The 27,198-nt window shown below is 39.7% G+C and overlaps 1 protein-coding gene across 2 annotated transcripts; it reads right to left on the minus strand.

Annotated features, from left to right (window-relative positions):
- Positions 1–3,763: 3,763 nt before the first annotated feature.
- Api5 (apoptosis inhibitor 5) lies at positions 3,764–26,606 on the minus strand. Of its 2 annotated transcripts, none has more exons than XM_070032547.1 (14): positions 26,372–26,606; positions 20,118–20,279; positions 18,547–18,640; positions 18,012–18,077; positions 16,771–16,922; positions 15,365–15,571; positions 14,425–14,529; positions 13,333–13,422; positions 11,950–12,131; positions 11,019–11,112; positions 10,566–10,622; positions 8,719–8,795; positions 7,728–7,864; positions 3,764–5,810 (listed from the first exon to the last, which is right to left on the minus strand). In XM_070032547.1, the coding sequence occupies exons 1-14, from the start codon at positions 26,438–26,440 to the stop codon at positions 5,788–5,790; spliced, it is 1,515 nt and encodes a 504-aa protein (XP_069888648.1). In that variant the 5' UTR covers positions 26,441–26,606; the 3' UTR covers positions 3,764–5,787. The 2 variants fall into 2 exon arrangements, with proteins under 2 accessions (XP_069888648.1, XP_069888647.1); XM_070032546.1 differs by having other exon boundaries at positions 3,764–5,815.
- Between the last annotated feature and the right edge of the window lie 592 nt (positions 26,607–27,198).

Consider the following 27,198-nt stretch of genomic DNA (forward strand, 5'->3'; position numbering starts at 1 on the left):
CCCCCCCACCCTGCCTGGGCTGGTCACACCGGAAGCGGAAGTGCCTCGTCGCGGCCCGCCATCTTGGGGAGGTCAACGGCGGAGAAGGAGGACGCGGGAGGCGGAGCCGGGAGGGCGCTCGCGGTGCGCTGTCCGCCCGCTGGCTCCGCTGCGGAGCGAGGCTTTGGCTGGGCTGCAGTGACACGGTGCGGGCGCTGGGCGTGGGCGCCGGGCGTGGGCGCGGTCCGAGCTTCCGAGCTCCGGGCCGGCGCTCCGCCGCGCCGAGCCGCCGCACCGCTTCCGGCTGCGGGGTGCTTACCTTGCCTGTCGGGCCCGGCCTCAGGCCGTGACCCGAGCGGCGAGGCGGGACCCGCCGCCCTGCCTTCTGGGTTTGTCTTGGTGCCCGTCTGAGGGCTGGCATTCGAGGCCTGACCCTGTTCGCTCAGGGCTGTCGTTCACCCTGGCGCCCCACGTCCAGCTTCTGGGTGGTCAGTTGGAGAACAGAGTCCCCTGGGCTTTCCGGCCCTGTGTAGCTTTGATCCGCAGTTCTGAGATCTCAGCCTCCTGAGGAGCTGGGGTGACAGGGGTGAGCCACCCAGGGCTACCACGTCTTCAGGACTGTGATCCCGTCTCCAGGGGTGGGCACTGGAGCCAGAGCTGACGGATCGGGATTTTTAGGATTTCCCTTTCTTATACGTTTGCCTTTTTTTTTTTTTTGTTAAATTTCTGATAAATTACTGGGAAAACAAAAGGTAAGCTTTTGAACTGCCTACAACTTGGAAAGTTTCCCCATGTTCAGTGTTAAAGGCAGGGCACGCTGATAGCACTCTACTGCAGGCACGCCTAAAAATTTTAGGACCTAGCCCTGTCATTTGTAAACATATCCCATTGTATATGAGACATTGCCTGCTCAAGGTGAAGTCTGTACACACACGATTCAGCTATTTTACTTGCGTACCTTCCCCTCCTCCCCTCAGCCCCCCTCGCTCCCCTCCCCAAGTCTTGGAAATTTGGTTTGTATTTAGTTGAAGGCAGGCAGATTTTTGGTGCTTAGTAAAACTGCATGTATCCAATGGCTCTCCTAGAGGGCACCAGAGATAAGTTCTGCCTGTGGGAAAGCCGTGGCATCATGTGGGAGCTTATTGTACAAGTTCAGAGTCTGGCCTTCTGTCCTTCTTCCACTAGTAGCCTGCTGAGTCAGAGTGCTTTTAACCAGAGCTTCAGGTGTTTGGTACTGTATATGAAAGTCTGAAAGAACTACTTCCTTCTAGTGAACCTTTGGACAATCAACTAGTTTATAGAGTCTGTCTTTCTAGCCAGATGGGTTATTTTTAGTCATTTCACTACTAGCTTTCTGTGTCATTTTGTATTTAGGTTTGTCATGCTTTTGGTTTTTTGGGGAAAAGCTGAATGAGAGTATTGTCTGACCACATTCCTACAGTAAGTATGTGACAAGAAAATAAAAACGAGTGCATAAGCACGTGATTCCATTTCATGCTGAGTTTTTAAAGTGTGTGTCGTTTTATCAACAGTCTGTGATGAACTTATTTTGCCTGATAGGTGAAAAATATCTAGGTATGGAAATCTGACCACTGAGCAGTATGCAATACGATGGGATATCAGCATTAATAATTAAAATATAGTATGAAGGAAGGGGCATACAGGTGCATAGAGAAGAGGACAATTAACCAACTGAAGAAAGACTTGTCCAAAGGTCATGGTTCAGGCAAAACAAACAGTTAAATGTATACAGGTGAAGTTGGTTTCAGGCTATAAGAACTTGGGCATATTTAATGCTGAGCTTAAACAGAATAAAGAGGATAGCAAAGTCTTCTGAAGAGGCAAATGATGGCATCTCTTTGTTTTCATTTATTTTACTTTTAGGTGTAGAGGTCTACTCGTGTCTACAAATAAAAATTGTTTTATAGTATTTATTATTTTATAGTAGCATATACATATATATGTAGGTATTTGTTTGTGTATATGATTTTATGGAGCAAGATCAGTGGAGTCATAGACTTCTGCCTACTAGACATAGATCCTGACTTGCAATTCATTATTCCTTCAGTCTTTTGCTGAACTGTTTTAAATATCACATCAAAACACTTAGGAGTGCTTTTACTTACCCTGTTCCCAGTCTTTCCTTTTGCTTCCTCTCAAGTCTGTCAGAAATTACAACTTAAATTCCTGTCTATAAACATGTCTACTTCCTTTGAATTCTGTAACACTGACTGGTAAATACAATGTTACTTTGTGATAAGACTCTATAAAATTTGTACAGTTAAGTCTGAAGCATGAGGACTACTGTGGCTGTGACCAAGTGTCAAATCAGTTGAGACGTCTCTGACACTAGGGTTGTTCTGAGGATGGCAGGACAGTCATCCTCCAATTTTCTTGTCATATTGTCCAGCCACTTTTATCCAAATGCTTGCAGCTACTACACTTGAGGACAGTCTCATTGGTCAACAGTGTTTTGACTGTTCATACTTGCCTTCAGCCACTTAAGTTTTCTCTCTCTTGTCTATACTCAAGCAATATACTACTTTTGTGACTAAGTTCAAACTCATGAAGACATGAGTTTGGGTCATTGTTGTTCTTACCACTTGATAAGATACAACTAGTTCTTCCTCAGAGGAATAATATAATGGAACTGTATGTATTCTAACTATGGCTTCTATCATCAGCTGCCCGATGACCAGTTTTGCTGAATCTTGTTTGTGCTTTTAGGGAGTGTTAATATTTTCGTGAAGATTAGATTTCATTAAATTTTAGTTCCCATAGTAGTTAAATCCACTTCGCTTCCTGGTGGTTAATTAAGAGATCAGTTTCACGGACTTTCCTGCTGGGGTTGGCTTTGAACCACAATCTTCAGGTTTCAGCCTCCTGAGTAGCTAGGATTACAGGCATGAACCCCTGATGCCAGGCCCTCTTCTAGTTTCTAACATGAGAGAAAAAAAAAAAAAAGCTGAAAGCTAAGGGAGTACACAGGTGCTATGGCCATGCTGTAAGCAAGGCTTCACAGTGAAATCTATTCTGACATAATGATTATGCAGAATGAAGGGACAATATTCCCAGAGAAAATATTCTCCAATACTATAATAAGCAGTTCTGGGAATTTAGGAGTTCTAGAGAGAAAGAACCTAAGAGATTTGATACAACCCATTTTCTTACTCAAAAGTTATTCAGCTTTGTCTGGCTAGTCTTACTGAACTTGCTTTAATTACACATTGGAATGCTGTCCTCATAGCCCTTACTATTCTAATATTAAATGCATCAGAGCTACATAGTAAAATGTAAACTCCCTGGGTTGGCCTGTCTTACTGTCTCTCTGTAGTCCACACCAACTTGAACATGTCTTAGTGCTTTTATAGGAATGACTGTATAAAAGGCTGGCAACCTTCTTAGTTCCAACTTGCTTTGCTTATTACTTCAGGATGGGAACAACATTTCATGATTTGCTAAGAACCCAATTTCTTTGTTTTTTAAAAACAGGGTCTTGGAATGTATTAGGAACTCATTACTTTCCATCTCAGACTCTCAAGTGCTGGGGTTACAAGTGTGATGTTTTGATGAAAAGAACCAAATTCTTTTTTTTTTTTTTTGAGACTATAAATTCATAAAAAATAAATCTAGATGAGATGATTTTTCAAGAAAGACTATCCTCCTTGAAGGGCTTTGTCTGTCCTTTTATTTTCAAGGTCTAACACACTGCTAGGCACAGGAGAAGCAATCAATGTTAATAAATATCCAAAAATTAGAAAGTTATAACACCAGACACAAAACAAAAATTACAAAAGGAAATTTATTTAAAAAGCATACGGGAACATTTACATTTAAACAAGTTGATAAACAGGTGTCTTGCAAAAGAAAGAACATCCATGGCATGACATTTTCAAAGAACGGAAGCAAAAAACCCCAAGTTGTGCACTATTGCCTTAGGAAAGGGAAGGCAAACTACAAAGTAGTAAGGGAAGAAATGTCAACTCAAAATCAGACTTGAGAATATCAAGCCACTCCTGTGAGTCTGAGTTTACAAATACGCTTTTTTGAAAAAAAAAAAAAGTAAAGGAAAAAAAATCACCCTTAATGTTCAAATATACATAGCTGTAGTTTCTATTCTTGAAATGGCTTTAGGCCATCGGCCCATCTATCTGAGGTCCAGACTAGCAGGTCACAGTTTTCAAGTGATAATTCCATGTTCCTATGTCTGTTCAGATAACAAGTGAGTTTAGGTTCAGCTCAGTCTTTTGGAATGTTTAAGGATTATTGCCACCATTCCATAGTTAAGCTGACTAACTTCTTGTGCTCACTTGTATCACTTTAGCTTTTAGAAATGTCTGCCCTATAAACGTGCAGTAATTCTAACAAAGGGGTTTTTGCTTTTTTCCCAGTGTAGAAATAATGGTAACAAAGACACCTGTGTTGGAATCACAAACTATTCCTTATAAAATACATGAAACTACTAGAAATGTCACTGGGCATTTGATTTGAATAGCAAACGTGGGAAGGGAAGATTAACTATAGAACAAAAAAATAAGGAACATTCAAATGCAGAGTAAAAGGGTCTATGCTACTAAAAATGCCCATGACATTAGACACTCCACAAACCTCCCATCTGTTGTTTTAACCTAGTTTCTAATGGCTAACTTATACAATAATTGATTAATAACCTGAGAAGTTAAACTCTTGAAAGTGGCAAAAGCAAACGTAGAGAGCATCCCTTACTTATAGGTACTATGTTATCAAGTCACTTTTCCTGGGTAGCCCTGGTTTTAAGTCTCCAAATCCTAAATTATACTATCTCTTCCTGTAGAAACCTATATGTACATCAGATCTGGCTGTACTTCATCAACAAAGATCTCCCAAGTTTATCTCTGGAAATACAACCTTTGTTTTAGTTTTAAATAACAATTATCATGTAAGTGCAACTGACTCAAAGTTTTTCTCTACTGGGAGTAAAAACCTAGGTTTTTCCATTCAATAATGGATTCAGCCTTAAAAGTATAATTACCATTCCTGGAATTTCAAATATTGATTTGTTGTGTACTCAAGTTTCACAGCATGCACATACACACACACACATGCTTATGTGTGTATGCATATTATACATACGCATTTCTATTCAAATATAAGATCACATATTCCAAAGGTATATCCCCCGACCAATGGAGAAGAGTAAGCAGTGCGGAGCACATTGCTTCCTCCTAAAGATGTAGTATTACCCCTGCATTTTAAGGAAGCTGGTATTTTCATGACATTGGGTGGGTGCTGCAGCACTGCCTAGCAGCTTTATTAAAGACAAATGAAGATAAAATGTTAAGATTGACCATTACTCTTCTCCATATACTGGGCAGAAAACTAAAAGGGGAGAGGAAAGTTAGTAACCCTTTAACTGATTATCTTTTACCAGATAACAGAACTAGACTGAATACGTTATACTTTAGACTCAAACAGCTTTCAACAACAAATTATCAGATGTTTAAAAGATTCACAATATGAAATCTGAATAATGAAGATACTGCAAAAACAAGTCAAGACTGCAGACAAAGCATCCAAAAATATTATTGTGGTTTTTACCTTGGACATAACCATGGTCTGTTACAAAAGTAGAGCATACATACAAAGGTATAAAGAACATTTAAGTTTTTAGCTGAAGGCAGCAGTCTTTTTTAAGGGACATCCCCGGCAATCCAATGAGTAGTAGAATTTAAGTATATTAAGCCATGACAATGCTGAAGAACGTGATGTCTTATTCAATAGAGTCTTCCTCGACTGCGATTTCCTCGTGTTCCCCAACCTCGGCCACCTCTACTTCCCCTGAAGGCTCCTCTCTGCTCTACGAAAAAGCGAACAAGGGTTTAGGACTTGCTTGGGATTTCATGGTACAAAAGAAATACAGCTGGGCTGGGAAGGTGACTCAGTGGTAGAGCACTTGCCTTGCATGCATGAGACCCTGGGTTTGATTCCTCAGCACCACATAAGCAAAAAGAAAAAAGCCGGAAGTGGTGCTGTGGCTCAAGTGGTAGAGCGCTAGCCTTGAGCTGAAGCGCTGAGGGACAGTGCCCAGGCCGAGTTCAGGCCCCATGACTGGACCCCACCCCCCCAAAAAAAAGACAGCTTTAGCTTTAATAACAAATTTTATAAATGTGAAATGGGTATATGCTTTTATTTGATTGTTGTGACGTTTGAACTCAGGGCCTGGGCGCTAATCCTGAGCACTCTACCACTTTGAGCCACAGTTCAATTTCTGGTTTTCTGGTAGTTAATTGGAGAGAATCTCATGGATTTTCCTGCCCAGGCTGGCTTTGAACCTCAATCCTCAGATCTTAGCCTCCTGAGGTGCTAGGATTATAGGCATGAGCCACTAGCACTGGCTACATCTTCTACAAATTCATTCTGACTGTAAAATGGGATGGAGCACAGGTTTATACTGAAGCATAGATGACCAGGTATAGGACAAGTTTCCAAATACACTCACAGTACAGTCAATTAAATATATCCTTTAACACATATTTCAAAGTGACATTATTATGGTAATTATATTTCTTAGTTCTTTATTTTGGTACCATATCATTACCAAGGAATTAGTGAAACTTTAAAATGTGTATACTTAACATAGAACTGAAAATATTCAATTCCAAAATAATGGTATCAGTGAAAGATGTACCTTTCATATGCATAAGAGGTTATTTCTTTTTCTTTTTTTTTGGTCGGTCATGGGGCCTGAATTCTGGGCCTGGGTGCTGCCCCTCAGCTCTTCAGCTCAAGGTTCTACCACTTGAGCCACAGCACAACTTGCAGTTTTCTGGTGGTTAACTGGAGATAAGCGTCTCACAGACTTTCCTGCCCTGGCTGACTTTGAACAACGATCCTCATATCTCAGTCTCCTGAGTAGCTAGGATTACAGGTGGGAGCCACCAGTGCCAAGCTAGGTTATTTCTTTTGATCACATTATTTAAAGCACTTAGATTCACATAACTGTAGGATACAAATGTGTATTAGCTTTTATTATTGCTTGCTCTTCCAAAATGCTAGCAAAAAGATATGTGTGTACTGTGTGTGTATGCGCGCGCACATGCACATCATTTATGACTTACTGATAGTTTACTGGAAGGTCAAGTCACTTGTGTCCACTTGTCAGTCACTTTTATTTTTAGAGACAGACTCATTTTGTAGTCCAAAGTGGCCTCAGCCTTCTCAGTACTAGGACTACGGGCATGAACTACCATTCCAGCTTTTGGTCAGTTATTTTTATAGTCTTAGAGAAATATTCCTCAAAGAAGTCTTTTCAATGAAGAAACTGAACTTATGAGATAAATCCCTTCACTGAACTTTAAAACTTCCTCATTGTAGCAAACTTGTTAGCAGCAATAAAAGCTGAGTTTTGCTCTTGTTTGATTTACTATCTTGGCAACTTGGAAATATCCTGAAAGTTAATTTTGTAACTTTTGTTTGTTTCTTGTGCCATTATTACTTATTAGTTAGTAAAATAATAAAACTGGGTACTGAGAAAGGTTAGATAAGAAGAAAAATCCTCAAATTATTATGAAAGCACTTATAATCTGAAGATGTTAAATACCCTGGTAGAATATATTCAATTTCTCAAAAGAATCTAGGTTCCAAGCTAATTCAGAAAAGTCATTTGGTAGAACAATGACACTATCTGTAACTAATAATTAGAATCAATTACAACCTATTCTTTAACTACTCTTCTCTCGTATTGCTTGTACCCAAACGGAAACGCTCACCATAATTAAAGTTGCCCAAATTGCTGCTATATTTTCCACTGGGAGGATTATAAATCTGTCTGGCATCCCTTTTTGGTCCAGCTGAAGATTTCTTGGGTGGTGAACTTGAAGTTGTATCTTCACTGGCTCTCTTTTGCCTGTAACAGTAGGAATAACCCAACAATTAATATTCTATTGTTCCAGGAGCTATCAACAAGATAACCTGCATAATAGTTGTAAAAAGACATTCTGAAGAAGATAGTACATTAAAAAAAAAAGACAATACTGTTCCATGTCAAATTAACCAGACTATAACATTGTCAGAAGGCACTTACAAGGCTTTAAAATAACCTGAAACTTGAGATTTACATGTAAATGACTCATTTTATAAAACTGTCAGAAAAAGCTGGGTATCGATGGCTTATACCTGCAATCCTAGCTACTCAGGAGGCTGAGATGAGGATTGCAGTTCAAAGCCAGCCTGAATAGAGTTAACTGGAATTAAGTGACTCAGACTCTGAACTTCAAAATATTGTGAGAGCAGTTATAACCTTATGGTGTTAAACCTCCTGGTAGAATATGTTCAATTTCCCAAAAGAAGAATCTAGTTTTCAAGCTAATTCAGAAAAGTCATTTGAAACTGTGAGACTCAGACTCTGGACTCCAATTAACCAGGAAAAAATAAGCCAGAAGTGGAGCTGTGACTCAATTGGTAGATCAGCAACCGAGCCCAGATCCAAAGTTCAAGCCCCAAGACTGGCACACTCCCTACCCCCTACCCCAACACCCAAAACCAAACCAAACCAAAGAAAACTGTCAAGAGAAATCTAATTTATGCTACAGAAATACAAAGAAGCCTGAGACATCCCATTAGTTTGACAAATACTAGAATTAGATTTTATATTTTAAGCCACGCTTTCAACATTTTCTTGAATCATTTAACAATGTACCCTCACATACAGTAAATTTAAATTTTGATAATGTTCAAATCCTTTTTAAATTCATTTCTTACCCAATCTCAACTTTCTGTACAGGTTTCCAAGATAATGTTACTGTGCTCTTATATGAAGGAGGAATGTGGAAGAGATCCTGCAGAGAAAAAAAAACAAAAACAAAATAAGATTCCTAATGTATTTGTCAGTCCCAGAGAGTGTGGAAAGGTAGGAAGCAGGAAGACACATCTTGAAGACTATTTTGTGGGAGGCTCTGGGTTTCATAGCAGCATGGGGAGAGGGGAAGAAAAGAGGAAAGGATGCTCATTAGTTTTAAACGAGGAAGCTTCAAGCTTCAATTATTCTTGCTGTTTCTTTTGCTTCCTTTTGTTTTTTTATGGATTGATCCAGGGCCTCACACATAGTAGGCAAGTGCTCTACTACTGTTATGTTCTCTGAAATACTTCCCTGTCTCTTTTGAAAGAAGAGCAATTATTTCACAAGGTTTCTATTAGCTTTAAGACACAGTAGTCCTTATTAGTGTTTAAAAAACAAAACAAAACAGTTTTTAGGGGCTAGGAAGGTAGCTCAGTGGTAGAGTGCTTGCTTTGCATGCATGAGGCCATGGGTTCAATTCCTCAGCATCAAATAAACAGAAAAAGCTAAAGTGGCACTGTGGCTCAAGTGGCAGAGTGCCCGCTAGCCTTGAGCTGAAGAGCTTAGGGATAGCGCCCAGGCTCAGAGTTCAAGCTCCATGACCAACAAAAAAAAAGTACTAGGCCTGAACCTCAGGGCTGAACTTTTTGCTAGTGATTTGGTACAAGCCACACTCCTCCCCTACCCTCTAATTGTCAAGCTTTGTGCTCTAGGTGTTAGTAACATGACAGTAAACACTTGGCAAACACTTGGAAAGGAACGGAAGAACTGGAGGGCTCAGTCATTTGGTATATTCTAGCCTACAGTACAAAAAGCTACTAATGTATTTCATTGAAAAGTTACAAAAAAAGAAAAAAAATTTCATGTGTTACACAGCATGTGCATGTTGTTAAGAGTAAGCAGTGCAGGGGCTGGGAAGGTGGCTCAGTGGTAAAGCGCTTGCCTTGCATGCATGAGGCCCTGGGTTCGATTCCTCAGCACCACATAAGCAAAAAGAAAAAAGCCGGAAGTGGCGCTGTGGCTCCAGTGGTAGAGCGCTAGCCTTGAGCTGAAGAGCTGAGGGACAGCGCCCAGGCCCAGAGATTAGGCCCCAAAAGAATAAGCAGTGCAGAGTTTGACAGTCTAGTCCAAAAGACCTAACAGCATTAGGACCACTAGAAGTTAAGCCACTAAAATATCTGAGTCTAAATCTATCTTTGGGTCAGGGAAGAGTTAGATGCTTCTCTTATCTTCTACAAATCTTTTAAATAAAATATGACTTTATTATAGCTGCTGAAATGTTGCCGAAAGTATAAAGCTTCAAAAGGGTTCAATATTAAGAATGAAATGGCACGCCGGGCGCTGGTGGCTCACGCCTGTAATCCTAGCTACTCAGGAGGCTGAGATCTGAGGATCGCGGTTCAAAGCCAGCCCGGGCAGGAGAGACCGTGAGACTCCTATCTCAAATAAACCACCAGAAAACCGGAAGTGGCTCTGTAGCTCAAGTGGTAGAGCGCTCGCCTTGAGCTGAAGAGCTGAAGGACAGGGCCCAGGCCCAGAGTTCAAGCCCCACGACCGACAAAAAAAAAAAAAAGAATGAAATGGCATCTCATCATAAAGCCTACCATTACAGACCAGGAAACCATGAAAAACCTTATACTCACTTTCTAAATAGTTGAGGTTAAGAAAGAAATGGCATCTCATCATAAAGCCTACCATTACAGACCAGGAAACCATGAAAAACCTTATACTCACTTTCTAAATAGTTGAGGTTAAGAAAGAAAAGACTTACCTTGATTAAAACATTGATGTTGTTTGTTATTTTCAATGCAACAACTTTGATTTTGTTCTGCAAAGGGAAAATAATTAGAAATAATCAGAATATGAGAATTGCTTGTCAGGTTTATAGATGATGCTTACTCTTGTTTCTTGTCTACACAAGTCTAGATAGAGCAAAGAAAGTAAATCATCTGTTTCTTCAACAGGCTGGAAGTTCATGTTATCAATAATTTACTTAAAAATGTATAAATGATAGATGCACACAGACTTATTTTAAAAGAAATCAAATGAAGCTGCCGTTAAGACATAATGAAAATTCAAAGTATCCCTTCAGAACTGGGATGTAGACTGATAAAACATTAAGTAAGAATGAAAATCCCAAAACACAAAACACAAAATCCCAACATAAGCCTACATAATCTGATATGGAGTTGGCAGTTCATGAGCTGTGAGCCAACAGTCTTACCTCTTCTGTTTTTAAGGCCTCGCCTGTTTTTCCCTGGAGAGCTAAGCGAAGCTGTCTGATATAAACCTGAAGGCCCCGTGCAAAGTACTGCAGCCTAAATAAAAAAGTGCTTAATTAGCAATTTATCATTCCAATTTTGTTTTAAGTTCAAACAATCTTCTATAGCAAAATGATCCTTAGTACATAAATGGCTGGCTACATGACCAATAAATTAGAGTAACTTCTTAAATTTCCTGTTTCTACTCAAGTATTTCATCAAATATTTTTAAATTGTTGATAGTCTTGCTGTGTTTGCTAGACTGTACTTAAACTCCTGAGATGAAGCGATCCTCTTGGCTATCCTCCCCAAGTGTCCAAGACTAAAGGTGTATGTTACTATACCTTTAATATTTCATCAAAGATTAAAGTACTCCTAGGGAAGTGACAGGTAACACTGTGGCTTGTGCTTCAAAATAGATGATGTGAATTTGTTGAAGGAATAATTCAATACAGTGTCTTTATGAAAACTATCAATACTGATTTCTTTAGCACTGATCATCTTATTACTACTGATAATAACGGCAACAGGTATCAATACTTATGTGCAAGACACTCAGTCTCACTGAATTCTTGCTTCTCCATTATTATTTAAACTGAACAGATGAGGAAAGTAGGAACAGGGGCTAGGAACAGGGGAACAGGATGGGGAGACAGGCTGTGTTCATAAAGGAAGTGAGAAGAGTCAGAGTCCATTCTTCTTGGAAGTTTATTTCCCTCATAAGAGTTCTATGTCACACCTATAACATACTTATGCACGTCTATCTTCTGAACCCTCTATTCTACTCCACTGTATAAAGTTTAACGTAGATGAGGGAGAATGCACTTGTTGAACAACAAAACCCACATAGCTTCAACCTTCACCAAACACTGAACCATTTCAAGCATTTATTACCTGATTTTGAAGTCTTTGAGCTTTTCTGCATTCAGTTTGGCAGTTAAGAAATCAGGAAGCTTTCGGCCCAACTGGTGAAAACTGTACAACAAACATTCCACGTAACTGAATTGTAGCTTGGGTTCTTCATTACCAGCATTCTCCCCATTTTCTGCTTCTTCTGGAGGGAGAGGCATGTACTCCTAAGAAACAGAAGAACAGAAATGTTTTTAATCTGCTCTCCTCTACAGACAGAAACTCAAGTAATTGTAAAGTATGCTTTAAAGAGAAGGCACATTAAAAACTACCATAAACAGGAAAACTTAGGTAAAGATCTCTTTTATCTACTGTATGAATGCTCTACTATGTCACCACTCATTATACTGCTATAGTTCCTGCTAATAATTAATGTGAAAGTAGCTACATCAGACACAAAGGAGAAGGAAGTCCATAATCAGGACTTTATGTGAAACCAAAAGTTAATGTTCTTTTATTTATTTATATTTTATCAGTCATGGGGCTTGAACGCAGGGCCTGGGAACTGTCTCTGAGCTTGTTTGCTCAAGGCTAGTGCTCTACCACTTTGAGACACAATACCACTTCTAGTTTTCTAGTGGTCAATTGGAGACAAGAGTCTCCAGCCTGCCCAGGCTGGCTTTGAACTGTGATACTCAGATCTCAGTCTCCTGAGTAGTTTAGATTAGATTATAGATGTGAGCCACTGGCATCCAGCAAAGTTGATGTTCTTAATGACTCAAAACATCCTTTGACTAGACTGTTTCAAGTACTGAATACCTGTATAGTGACAGGGTGTGCACAGGCATTTAATATACATTCCATAACACCCCCAATAAGTATGCAAGTCTGGATAAGCAGTGGACTCAGATGACTTAATTCATGCTGAAGGGCCTACAGCTTATTGCTGTGTTATACAATTGCTTACATTAACGAGAAAGTCACTCAGTGATGCTGATCCTGGTTTTTGTCAGATGGCCTATTTTATCCACAATTACTACTTGAATGACAGACACTGTTTCCTGGTTGTTAAAGCTCCTTGGCCTTAGGCAGCTACCTAGCTGCTGGACTGGAAAAAATGACTTTTTGCAATGGCAACTTCAGTTCTGAGATTATATTTAAAACAATCAAGAAGAGTTAATGCTAATTTCTTTTGCAGATACAAAATTATTCTGATACGGGAATATGAGAAAGATCTACTTTATAAGTCCAGTGTACTCTTGAAAAAAAAATCAACCGAAGAAATTACAATACTAAAATAGATGTGCTAGAATTATTATGTAATCTAAAGTTCAAAAGCTGGTTATCTGATATCTAGAAATCGATAGTAAACTAGATGTTAGGACTATATACTGGTTATAACATAAGGAAAGAAAAAAGTATTCTTACCAATAACTTGTCAAATAGTTTTCTTAAATTTGTTTCTAACTTCTCCATGTCACCACAAAATGAACTCATCTCTGCCAACAATTTTAATACCTAAAACGCACAATTTAATATTACTACTTTTGAATGATGTTTTATTTAAGACTTGGCTTATTTTTAATTAGGTCTGTACATGATCGTAAAATTCGAGCTAGAAAGAAACTTAAGAGATGCAATCCATAAATACATGATTTAGTAAAAATAACAGCATATGTGAGAGAGCCAGGGCAGATTATGAAACCCAGATCTCAGTTTCTAATGAATCTGTTAGAAGCAAGGAAAAGTTACTTTTGCTACATCTTAAAAAACCATAATACTAATTACAATTCAATGCATTTAGTAATTGAACTTGTACTACAAAGAGACACAGGAAAAGATCTCTCAAGGGCCTGAATTACTAGCATTTACTACCATAGGTAGGCTTTCATTTGCTATTAAACTTAATCTTGAGAAATCAATTTAAAACAGATAGTGGCCAATATTCTGAATGCTCATCCCTGCTTTAGCTAGTCCCAGTCAGATGAGCTGAGCCCAGGGCATATATATTAGTATATACTAAGACTCTAACCTACAGAGCTTAGAAAGAAATGGTACTTGGATTTCTATATTCCAATAGTTACTATGTGTTTTTCAACATCAGGCTCTGTATTGGATTCTGGGGGTATGAAGATAAATCAGATTAAATGTAGTAGAGAGATATTAATATAAATGTAATGTATGGATGATGTGAAAAAAAGGAGAATCATCAATTCTACTGAATGATCAAGAATAAAGGATATTTTGTAAATCTGGTCCTGTTAAGTTATGGAGAATACCAGTTTCAATGTACAGACTGATGAATGATAAATCTATAAAGTAGTGTTTTCCTGCTGTAGCAAACTGGAACTGAATCCACGAATTACTCTCTGTAATTAATCCTGGCCTAGGAGATTGCTGGCTGGACATTACCAAACATTTAAATTACCCCCTTAGAAATCAGAGCTAAGTTAGTGGTTTACATTTTGGTTCACATGCATGAATGAACGCTTTTCAATGCTGAAAGGGATTTTCTCTTACCTCTAACTGTATATCGAGCCCCTCTACTGGGGTAGTCAAGGTACTGAGGTTAGGGAGCACCTGCTCACAGAAGTATGTCACAAATCTTGTGGAATGGACATTTTTCTGTAAAAAATAAAATAAGTAAGAATAAAAATCCAAAAATCACTGACTGAATACTCTCAAAAAACAAAAACCCTTGCTGGACACTGGTGGCTCACACCTGTAATCCTAGCTACTCAGGAGTCTGAGATCTAAGGATCACGGTTCAAAGCCAGCCCAAGTTTTATCTCCAATAAACCACCAGAAAGCCAGAAGTGGTCCTGTGGCTGAAGTGGGAGAGTGCTAGCTTTGAGCTGAAGAGCTGAGGGACAGCACTTAGGCCCAGGGTTCAAGCCCCATGACCGACCAAAAAAAACAAACCCCAAAATAAGAAAAAGTATTTCCTGAAATATTAAAGTGCTAAATATAGCATATCAAGTGGTGCCCCTACAAATAATTATGCCAGGGAACCCCAGAAATAGCCTGGAGACTTTGTTGGAAGGTTGCAGAGAGTACTGAAACATCTCCACACCTCTGAACTCTTCTTTGATTCTCAAATCAAATTTAGAGGACACTTGCTGGATTGTTGGATTCTCATATTCCACATTTCTCAAAGAGTTTATCTTTTTCAAGCTAAGGTATGCACATCCCACAAGACTCATGGTCAAGGGAAGCAGAAAGCCAGAGACAAAATACAAAGTTCCCATGACTTCTAAAAAGCCTCTATTCAAGATTTCAAGAAACTTGTTGCCACTCTGAGGTCTTTCAAACCCTCCACCTGGTCTCCATCTATTGGCCCCATCTGTACCAATACTTCAACTGAAAGGTTTGAAGAGAATGTTCCAGTGAATCTACAGAAAGACATAGTTAAAAGGGAGTCATCAAAATACCAGCTCTGTAAATAAACCAAAGAGCTTACAGAAAAGAGAGGTACGGCCTGACGGGTGCACTGTAAGAGCCGGTCCACACAGTCTGGATCAGAGGGATTGAAAGTCTGTTCCAGGTCAGCCTGCTCAGCCACCAGCTCTACCAGTTGCTGTCTTCCACTCACTGTCTGTAAACTTTTTAACCCAGACAGTATCTTCATGAACAGAACAAATTCTTCACCAGTCACATCTTCTAGGACCTGGAGACGCAATTCAAAATAACAGTATTTTTACTGTTTGAATGTGAAAGACAAATTTAAGTGTTAGTTTGATAGTAATGCTTCTGAAATATGAAAAGAAAACTTCTACCTTCAGATAAACCATGCATTCTCCAAGGAGGCAAAAACTAGTTCTTAAAAATTTTTTTTTAATGTACAAAGCACAGATACACAGTTACCTATAGCATTAAAATTTTCACAGAATGATTAAAATATATTACCTAGAGGCTCTTTAGAGTGATAAAAATAATAGGCAAATTATGTAGCCAACTATTTGGTTTCCTGTATTTAAAGTAGTTTCATTCACAGTAATAAGGAAATTGTACACAAAATAGGAGACAGGATGCTAGTCTTACTTTTAAGTCTTTTGTAGCAGGGTTAAGCCATTGTGCTCCCTTAGCAAAGGGACTGGCAGCCATGAGATTATTATTCCAATAATCCTAGCAAGAGAAAAACTCATCTCTCAGTGAAGAAATCTTGTCAGTTGGTATTACTTTAGAGAAAACATTGAACATTATAATGAATTAATGTATTCTCAAACTCTGGCATTTTAAAATTGGGGAGAAAAAATAGTGCACAGCTTGTAAAACAGCATTTGTAACTGTTGGGTGCAGGGAGTACAAAAAAACAACATGATTTTAGACCCCCACTTCAGTGATGAAAAAATAGATTATAATAAATTTCCATTTTGAAATGATCCAGGAGACTAGGAAAAATAAAAGAGAATACTAGAAATCAGGCAGTTTTCTCAAACAGGTTATTTGTGTAGTCTTAAAGGATTTTTTTTTTTTTGGGTCTGGGGCTTGAACTCAGGGTGCGGGTCCTATCCTTGAGCTTCTTTTGCTCAAGGATAGTGCCCTACCACTTGAGCCACAGCTCTACTTCTAGTTTTTCTGATAGTGTACTGGGTAAGAGTCTAATGGACTTCCCAGGCTGGCTTTGAACTACCAGGATACATAAATTTGATGCACTGGAAAGGACCTCAATGTGATTACATGTCTCAATACACTGATTTGGCATTCTAAGTGACCAAAGGCTAACTATAAGACCTGAATTATACAGTAGCTCTTGAGGACCTATCATTTTAAACACAGCCACGTAAAACACCGATAAATACTGCCAATCTCAAAGATGTTCCGCTGTTGTAGAGAAATTTCTATTTAATAATAATTGAAATGTACCTTTTTGGATTCTGTAAGTATAAGCTCCTCTACTTCCTTTGTTAGGACTTCATCTGGTAAAGTCTTAAGTTTTGTAGAAAGGAATTTAATTGCGCGTTCTCTAACAATGTCCTCTCCTTGAAGTATTTGGCTAAACAAGCCACCTAAAGTTCCTGTAAAACAAAACAGTTGTCTGTAACAATTCCGTTGTATGGTGGAAACAAGGTAAATTTGTAGTTTGTTGTTGTTGTTGTTAGTCTTGGGGCCTGAACTCGGCCTGGATGCTGTCCCTCAGCTCTTGAGCTCAAGGCTAGTATTCTACCACTTGAGACATAGTGCCACTTCCAGCTTTTTCTGCTATGCTTATGTGGTGCTGAGGACTTGAACCCCAGGCCTCATGCATGCAAGGCAAGCCCTCTACCACTGAGCCACCTTCCCAGCGCAATACTATTTATTTTTAATCAAATAAGTTAATGTACATACTGAATGCCATTAATATTGTTGGCTGAAATATCTTTCTTTGGTGGTACTAGGGTTTGAACTCAAGACCTTGTGCTAGTAGGACAAATGCCCACCACTTGAACTATGTGTATAGCCCTTTTCATGTTCTTTTTCAGGCTGGGTCTCACTTGCCCAGATCATAATCTTCCTACTTATACTTCCCATATAGCTGGGATTATGGACATGTACTACCATGCCTGGCTTGTTAAAATGGAGTCTACTAGCTTGGGGCTGGCTTCAAACTGCAATACTCCTGAGTAACTGTTATTACAGGTAAGAGTCTAAAAGTAGTTTTAAAATTTCTACATCTCCGAATAAAGAGTGATCACACGTTTTGTTCAAACTTGGTTTGAACCCATCTTTCCACTTTTATCATTAGTAATAAAATCTATTCAGGAGAATTTCCTTTAGGTGGCAATAGAAGTCTTTCCAGCAGGTTTCTAAGGAAAAATGTGTAACTATTTCTATTTCTATTGAAAAGATAGAGACATCTTAAGAGTTCTTTCAGAATATTTATAATTTTTATAACATAAATATTTAGGTAAACCCCAGAAAGTTTTTTTTTTTTTTTCTTTTCTACCACCTGAGCCACGGCACTACTAGCGATAAGAGATTCATAGACTTTCCAGACTTGGATCTTAGCTTCCTGAGTAGCTAGAATTACAGGCATGGTGCCTGACTTAGTTTTTTCTTAATGAGGAAAGTCAATCTCTCACATTTCTAAGACATAAGTCACAATTCAGAGTAAGAACTGTCCTTACCTTTTGCATCCATTTTAAATATACTTAACAAGGCGTTGTTCACTAAGTTAAATTCTGCAGAGTCATCTGGATAAAGAAAAAGTAGCACAGTGAATATAAAGTAAATGCAAAATATTATCTGCCTTATATCAAAATTAAGATTCAACTACTTTTCATAGGTTGCATAACAAGAAACTGATACATAAGCAATTCTCGTAAGTATCAAAAGACACATTTTACTTATTAGAGTACAGAGTCTAATCTGGCATGCCAAAAAAATTTTTCTATGAAGATGTACAATGACCTCACGATAGAAAATTGGGAAGATGCATTAGAATTTCCAAGAGAATCCAAACATGCTTTTATAAAGGGAATTAAAATGACATCAGAATTACAGAATCAGAGGTCATAAAACTTCAAACTACTAAATAAAGAAGTTTAACCTATCAGTAATACACTCAGCACCCCATCTCCTATGCAAAAGTAAACCAGAATCAGAGCTACTATTTTCAGATAAGTTATATATAGATAAAAAGATAATAGTAGATTCCCTTACCTGTCTGCAATAACTGGGTGAGTATATCTGCTACTCGGGGAAGATTATCTCCAGTGGCAAACTGAGGCAACTCTTTAATTGCTTGGCGTCGAATCTGGAAATGATTTAACAAAGAAATTAACTCAATTGTACTGTTATTAAAAACACACTATATTTTTACAGAAAACTAGAAACTATAACTAGTATATAAGTTACAAAAAACATAAAAAGAGCCGAGTACCAGTGGCTCACATCTGTAATCCTAGCTACTCAGGAGGCTGAGATCTGAGGATCTCAGTTCAAAGCCAACCTGGGCAGGAAAGTCCATTAGACTCTTATCTCCAATAAACTACTAGAAAACTGGAAGTGGCACTGTGGCTCAAGTGGTAGAGCGCTTGCCTTGCGCTGAAGAGCGCAGGGACAGCCACCAAGCCCAGAGTTCAAGCCCCCATGACCGACCAAAAAAAAAAAAAAAACATAAAACATAAAGATTCTTGGCAGTTTAAAAGGTAATTTGCTTTTTTTTTTTTTTTTTTTTTTGAGACAGACTGGCTCTTATTATGAATTTGTGGGCTCAAGCAATCCTCTTGCTTTAGCTTCCTAAATAGCTGGGACTATAGACATGTGCTACTCTGCCTGGCTCAATTTGCTCCAATTTAATAGTATACTAATTATATAGAAACAATGGCTCCTGGGCCTTATTCCTCTAAAATGGCTTCTTTGGCAATGTCAGACCTAGAACTGATCTGTTTTAAATGTTTCAGTATTGAGCACTTAACACTCATGATTATAATTAATTTCAAATACTGACCTTAGTCTAGTAGTTTTTACAGTCTTTATAACCACCAAATTATTTTTTAAATTTTTATAACTGGTTCTGGGATTTGAACTCAGGGTCTTGTACTTTCTTGGCCTGTTTGACTGAAATACTACCAGTTGTGCCTTGCTTCTATCCTTTTTCTTTCTTTTTTTTTTGCTGACAAAGACAGCGTCTCACAGGCCCCCCGCCCCCCCCAGGCTGATTTTGAACCTCAGGTCTCAGCCTTCAATGTAGGTACCAGTATAGACGTGAGACACCTGGCTTTTATCTAGCAAATTCTGTATAAAAAATTCTGATTCTCACTGACTTTACTTGAAAAGCGAGGAGCCAACAGTTGAAAAATCCTAGAAAATTCTGTCAGAAGACAGAGATATTAATGGGAAATTGTATGTCAGGGAGAAATGATCTCTTTTTATTCCAATAGTCTTACAATTAATACAGGACTAATTATTTTTCTGCCATGCAAAATGTACCTGGTATTAAAACTATACTAACAGTCCAGTTTCACATAGTCAGCCACAGCCCAGCTTAAAAAGTAGATAACGAATAACCAAAAAAAGCGTTTTGCAATTCCAGGCATTTTCCACAAATAAAAGGAGGTGTTCTCAAAAGGAGATTTAAGCCTTAGTGTGATGCATGCCAGCCTGAGTTGTGATTTCATTACTCTGCACTGACAGGGTTTAGTGTGCACATACATGACTATTACTTTAGTTATATTACCCATTCACAGAAAAACTTGAAAACTTGCTAGAAGTGTCAAATGTAAACTTACTGACACATCTTCATCCTCACAGAGGTCTAGCTGTGCATTTATAGCAGAATCAGCCAATTCTGGAAAATGCTTAAAGAATTTTGGAATAAATTGAGCCGCTAATCGTTTTTCCTTGGTACCACCTTTCACACCATCCAGTATCACTTGATAGGCATCTTTATGCTAAAGAATGAAACAAGCAAAAAACACAAATTGTTAAGGCGACAATATTACTTCATTGTAGAGATAATTTAACTTGTAACTGCACCATGCTTAAAAATAGTAATGAATACTGTAGAATTGTCAAAAAATGGTTGCATTTATTTAATCATAAAATGTGCTTCAATCATAAACTGAGCCTAGTGTCACATGCCTGTGAACTTAGCACTAGGGAGGTTGTGGTAGAATAGGCTACATTACGAGATTCTGTCTTAAACCCTACCCCATAAAAAACGGTACCTGTTCCCAATAAGCTCCCTGAAGGAGGTGGAGGAACAGATTTCTGAAATTATTAAATTCAAGAAGGGTTAGGAAGTACAGATGAATTTGCTCCACATATCAGAATATGAAAAACGATAATTTTTTTCTATAGATCCAGTTGACTGGAATAACAGATTCTAAAGCCATGTATTACAATAAAGCATTCAAAGCTATGTTCACCTTATTTCTGCTTTAAATTGTTGTTAATAAAGGTGATATACAGAGGGGTAACTGCTTCCTAAGTCAGGTAATGAGTACAATTTTTTTTCTTCGGACAATGTTACCCCTTCCTTCACTCTCTCCCAGTTCTTCCCTCCATTCGTTTCCTTAAAAAAAAATCGTATTCTCTGATATTCAAAATTTCCCAACTCTTGTCGTTGCCTCTAAATTAGTCCTTTCATTAAACTACTTAGTTGAACTGATGACAATAATATAGAATAACACACATGTATCTTCTGTAAATGTATGAACAAAACCTGTGAGTGAGCTGGTCCTGGGGGGCTTGAATTTAGGGCGTAAGCAGAGTCCCTGAACTGTTTTTGCTCAAGGTTAGCCATCATTTGAGTCACAGCTCCACTTCCCACCTTTTTTGTGATTAACTGGAGATAAGAGTCTCTCAGATTTTTTTTTTTTGCTGCCCAGCAGCTGCACTCCAATCTGGATCCTCAGATCTCAGCTTCCTAAGAAGTTAGGATTACAGGTGTTAAGCCACGGGCACCCGGAAGAACTTTTTTCTTTTTTTTTTTTTGGGTCCGGTCGTGGGGCCTGAACTCTGGGCCTGGGCGCTGTCCCTCAGCTCTTCAGCTCAAGGCTAGCACTCTACCACTTGAGCCAGAGCGCCACTTCCAGCTTTTTTCTTTTTTTGCTTACGTGGTGCTAAGGAATCGAACCCAGGGCCTTGAGCATGCAAGGCATGCGCTCTACCACTGAGCCACCTTCCCAGCCCAAGAACAAAACTTTTAATAAATGCCCCTTGGAAACTGAGTGTTGATGGCTTCTGCCTATAGTCCCAGCTAAGGAACTAAAGATCTCAGGTCTGACGTTTGAGTGAAAAAAGCTAGTCTGAGCTCAAAACTCAGTTTCAACACTAGTACTGCCACACCCGTAAAAAATAAGCAAATGAATAAAATTAAAAACCCCTTAGAAACTATAATCTTGATACCAAATGTGTTCTCATTCTAAGCCCTAAGAGGCAGAGGCAGCAGAGGGTTTGGGGTTGCAGCCAGCCTGAGCTATAGAACAAGACCACACATTAACAAAGAAGGGAATTTATAGAGTGACTAAAACTTACTACATTTTGTTGTTCATATTTTCATGGACAATACTGAATCTTAATGCTAAACAGAATAGTAACTCCTAATGGAACTTTCCAGAAATAAGGTTAGTTCCCTCAAAAAATGGTACATACATCAGTCTTCAGGAATTATTACTCAAAGTGAATTCTGTATTTTCAGTGAAAAGGTTAAAAAAAAAAAGCTGATTTTTCTACCACTTTGCATTCCTGTGGTTTGTCTCAGAGGTTCTAGGCAGACTTTATAAAGTTGGTCTAGAACAGTTTTGGCATCCTTACTTTCTGCAGACTATCACAAATCTAAATTTCCTTCCAACTTAAAGACATCACAAACACCTTACATTATTTAAAGTTAAGTGGAAAAATTCTCCTTAAAACAAAATTGGAGAAAAATGAAATAAAGGAGTTATTAGGAACATTTATTGAAAGTCTGCAAGGGACCAAGTGATGCAATATCTACATATCTGACAATAAGTGCTACTACCTTTACTTTTCTGTGTGTGTGTGTGTGTGAGAAATGATTTGCCTAGGGCCACAGAACAAGTTATATAGCAGATTTAAGACCTAAACACAGTTGTTCTTGTTCAAAAGTCATGATATTTATCTGATACTAACCTTCTTTAATTGGAGTCTTTCATATTCATGATGTGAACTAATTATTTAAGAGCAAAACAAAACAAAACCCCTTGTCAGATCTAGGACCTTCAAAGGTAAAATTTAAGTCCTAAACACAAGTGCTGAGGGCACAGGCATCTAAACTGAATGTAGTATGGCAAACACAACAAGAGGCTGGAAAATGAAACATATTTCAATAGTTTCAAACCTGAATTCAAGAGTTTCTACCACTGGTAGGCCACCAGTTTCACCAAATAATTTAGCAACTATTACTAATACCCTTTATGTAATGCAAAATAAATAATTCTTTCTTGTCTGCTCTATGATTTATCTTTTGCTTACAGCATAGGGAAAAGACTTTTTTAAAACAAGATTTCACTGAAGTACAATGTTTTTTTTTTGTTGCTGTTAGTGGTTGTGGGGCTGTTCAGGGCCTGGGTGCTATCCCTGAGCTCTTTTGCTCAAGGCTAGCACTTTACCACTTTAAGCCGAAGCTCCACTTCCATTTTTTGAGTGGCTAATTGGAGACAAGAGTCTCATGGAGTCTTTTCTGACTGGGGTGACTTTGAACTGCAATCCTCAGATCTCAGCCTCTTCAATGGCTAGAATTACAGTCATGAGCCACCAGCACCAGGCAACAGTAGTTCTTACTTGCAGTTTTAAATGGAAAACAAAATAGAAGTGCTATTTTCTGTCATCACAGTGACTTAAGTAACAGAATAGGCACACCAGAGTAATATATACCAAGTAATGTTTAATACTACTTTCTTTCTCCTCAAGTACAGTGATGTATTTTAGTTGGGGATCTGCTTGAGGGAAATTAGCTAATGAAACCTCAGGTGACCTGTGTTTTCCCTTTCATGTTCTGAGGGCACTGCTCAGAAAGGACAGTTGACAACAGTGGGCAGCTGGTGGTTTGCAGTAGCAGCAACCTGAACAACTGGGGTACTCATCTAAGACTGCCAAACTCAAATTTAGCCTCAGAAGTATCCAAATAGGCATCTTCTAGTAAACTTGGTTGGCAAATTTTAAAAGATAAAATGAAAATCAGGCTTTGCTAGATCAAAAATTGTACAGATTTCCCTTCTCCTTAAAATGTTGAATGATACCCTCTTTACTAAGGGAGTTTTGTCTTTGTCAAAGAAGTCAAAAGGAATAGCCTAAAATCCACCATCTGTTTTGGTAAGCAGTTTTAAGTATTTTCTCTAAAAGGGAATTAGAAATATTCCACAACAGATAATTAGTAGGTATTATTGTTTGCCAGATCCAGAAACCTTTGTGTGTCTATAATTCTCCTACAGTAGTGAACAGTGTCATAAAGGAATTGATCAACCACCACCTACAGGGAATCATGCTCCACTCTACTGCCCAGCAAAGTCTGACCTGCAACGTGGTCAGAAAATTGTACTTACTAAATGAGACTAGGGGAGGGGGTCTTCCTTATGGTTTGGAAAACCAGGTCTCAGGGCTGGGAAGGTGGCTCAGTGGTAGAGCGCTTGCCTTGTATGCGTGAGGCCCTGGGTTGGATTCCTCAGCACCACATAAGCAAAATTTCAAAAGCCGGAAGTGGCACTGTGGCTCAAGTGGTAGAGCGCTAGCCTTGAGCTGAAGAGCTGAGGGACAGCACCCAGGCCCAGAGTTCAGGCCCTACAACCGGACCTTCCCCCCCCCCCAAAGTCTCTTTTCCTTTTTATTCATAAACTTGTCTCTTAAGAACTCTTCCTAAATTGGCATTTTTGATGACCTCATAGGGGAGAGCACTCAATTCAATCTGGCTTTTAAAATTAAAGATGACTTAAGAGGGAAATCTGAGTAACATTTTGGAGCACTTTGGATTTTTTTTTGTGTGCCTGACTAGGGGCTTGAACTCAGGGCGTGGGCACTGTCTCTGAGCTTTTTTGCTCAAGGCTAGTACTCTTACCACTGGGAGCCACAGCTCCACATTTGATGCTTTTTTTGGGGGGGGTATGGGGAGAGGAGTGGTTAATTGGAGATAGTCTCTCCAACTTGCCTGCCTGGGCTGGCTTTGAAACAAGGTCCTCAGATCTCAGCTTCTTGAGTATCTAGGATTACAGATGTGAGTCACCAGGAGCCTGACTTGTATTTTTGTATGTCCAACCTGTATCTATGCAAATACCTAGACCAAAAAATCTGAACATTTCTGGTCCCAGGAATTTCAGATAAGGGATAACCAACCCGTATATAACTTCCACATTGTCTTCTATTTGCCCCTAGATACTCTTAAGTAGTTGTTAATTATTTTCCTACTCTAAAAATGGGGGAAGGGGGTAGGGGCTGAGAGAGTATTATATATAGTTTGTTTTCCTTTCTAGAAGATTCTAGTCTAGCTTTACCTCATCTCCTCTTGTCAAGGTGTAAAAAAAAAAAAATCAACTTTGGGTAGAACAATCTGCTACACTCTTCCTCTAACTCAACCACAAACAAGACATACTAGGTTCCAGAGCATCTTCATTACTAGTTTTTCTAGGAGCAACAACAAATTCAAACTCCAATTGACCCCCATTTTCCCCATTTTGTTTTACTGGGCAGAAAATTCCTCCTTTATAACCAGGCTAACATTCTAAACACATTTCTGGCAACAGTAAAATTCTCTACAGAAATGGAAACAAGCTGGGAAGGAAGACCATTTGAAGGTGGTATATTTATAATTCTAGGTTAAGCTACAAAAAGACCCTAATGTACTATTATTTTTTCTCTAAACGTGGGATGCTCCAACTTGACCTAAGTACATCTGGTAAAAAAAAAAAAAAAAAATAGGGCGGGAGTGGGGGGTGGGGAGGGGCTGGAAGGGGTCTAACATCTCACCACCGTTTTGCTTACTTTCTACATTCTATGTGATATGTAGGAGGAAGAAAGATCATGAAACTGTCTAAGCATTGAAAGACATGGGGTGTAATTTGTAAATAGATTAATACTGCCTCCATGATAAAACTTGGTTCCTTTTCCCCAAAACACATTCATCTGACCAAGTATCAACTCAAGTTCAATGTGCTCCAGTACCTTTAAACTAAAGAAAAAACCAAAAACAATGATCTTTCCCAAACCATTTCACTTGGGGCCAAGGCTTGGGTTCCTTTCTTCCCAAAGGTTGTAATTGTTGTTGTTTTCCATGAACAAAACCAATCCTATCTTTTTAAAAATTTTATTTACTGGTGTGTCGCTGTTCTGTTTTCGCCACCCCGGCACCGCTACATCCCGGGAGAACAGGAGCCTTTTCTATCCTCATCTTCCAGGCCCCAGCGTCCCCGACACACAGAGCCCGGGTCGCAAGAGACGCTCCACATAGATGCCGGATAAATGAAAATTAAAGTTTATTAGATTTATTTGAGCTTATTATTAAACTCAAGTCTGGACGAAAAGTAGCTCCCTGCTGGTTTCTTTCTCCCCGCTTTCATCTTCTGTCTCCCAACAAATCTTACATTAATCGCCACTTCTGCCTCCAACAAGACATTTCGTTGTTTTTGTTTTGTTTTGGGTTAAATAACTTCTTAAGGGAAGGAGAAAAAAAACAAAAAACAAAACCAAAACCAACTTTGAACCTCATCTTCAAGGGCCTGGCGTGGTGGGAAAAAGAAAAACAAGTCTTCAGAGAGCGCTGCAGGGCGAAGCGAGCCGACCTGAGTGGGGAAGGGGTTATTTCAGCTCAGGATCCACGCCGGGGAGAGAAGGCACGCAAGTCGGGGTGGCGTGGGGAGAGGCCCGGGGAGCCCGCGCCCTCGTCGGTGGAGCCCGGGGGGGGGGGGGGAGAGGGAGGGGAGAGGAGCGTCCGCGCCGACGGCGCGACCCGGGTCGGCGGGGAGCCCGCGCCCCGCCCGGGGAGCGCGCCGGGCCCTACAGGCCGCGGGACCGAGGGGGGGGGGACACTCACCTGGCCCACTTGTTCCGTGGCATCGGCGAGGATGCCGTAGTTGCGGTACAGCTCCTCCACCGTCGGCATGGTGAGCGACAAGCCCGGGGCTCGCTCCTGCCGTCCAAATCGTCGCGCCGGAGGATCCGCGGGAGCCGCCGCCGCCTCCGAACTTCTCCGTCCCCGCCGCCCACACTATTACGCCTCCAGCTGCCGCCAGTGCCGCCACCAGTCACCGCGCACGGCGAGGCCCCGCCCCCAACGTCTACGTCAAGAAGGGCGCGTCGAGAGCGGCCGGCGGCCCAGGCCGCGGGCTCCGCCGCAGCCTCTATCACCCCCTGTCGGCTGGAGGTACACAAAGCGGCAACAAAAAGGTTCTATTCGCGCTGGGTCTGGTTGGATTTGTAAGGGGCGGAGCGGGGAGAGGGGACGGAGGCCAAGATCACGGCTGTTCTGGCTTTGGAAAAGATCTCCCATTTGCCATCGAAGTGATCTCCTAGGATAATGAACAGGAGGAGCGATTGAACGTGCAAACTATATGAGACCCCCAAAGTCCGCTTCCTTCAAGGAGTTCCCGCATATGTGCGTGATGAGCACACCCACTGAGGGTAGAAATCGGATGATTTCAATTCCCAGGGAATCAAGCTCCATCATCCATTTTACTTCTTATCAGTTACTAGCTCATAATATTTGAGCCATTTCGTTTAATTGCATAAGATAACGGAGGTGTTAGGATACTTCAAATGCTGCAAACGGTTCATGTAAAAAGAAAGTTAATCTTTCTTTCTTTCTGTCATGGGGCCTGAACTCTGGGTGCTGTCCCTCAGCTCTTCAGCTCAAGGTGTGTG

This window comes from Dipodomys merriami, unplaced genomic scaffold (genome assembly GCF_024711535.1).
Source record: "Dipodomys merriami isolate MVZ:Mamm:240054 unplaced genomic scaffold, mDipMer1.0.p SCAF_21, whole genome shotgun sequence".
NCBI classification, from domain to species: Eukaryota; Metazoa; Chordata; class Mammalia; order Rodentia; family Heteromyidae; genus Dipodomys; species Dipodomys merriami.

Bases quoted from the DNA above. Each gene is read 5' to 3' on its own strand.
- Api5 (XM_070032546.1), bottom strand. From the start codon at position 26,440: ATGCCGACGGTGGAGGAGCTGTACCGCAACTACGGCATCCTCGCCGAT. The intron at 10,623-11,018 runs GTAAGACTGTTG...TTCCCTTTGCAG, and splicing joins AGGCCTTAAAAACAGAAGAG to AACAAAATCAAAGTTGTTGC. The intron at 5,816-7,727 runs GTGAGCGTTTCC...GCTTTTTCGTAG, and splicing joins TTTGGGCAACTTTAATTATG to AGCAGAGAGGAGCCTTCAGG.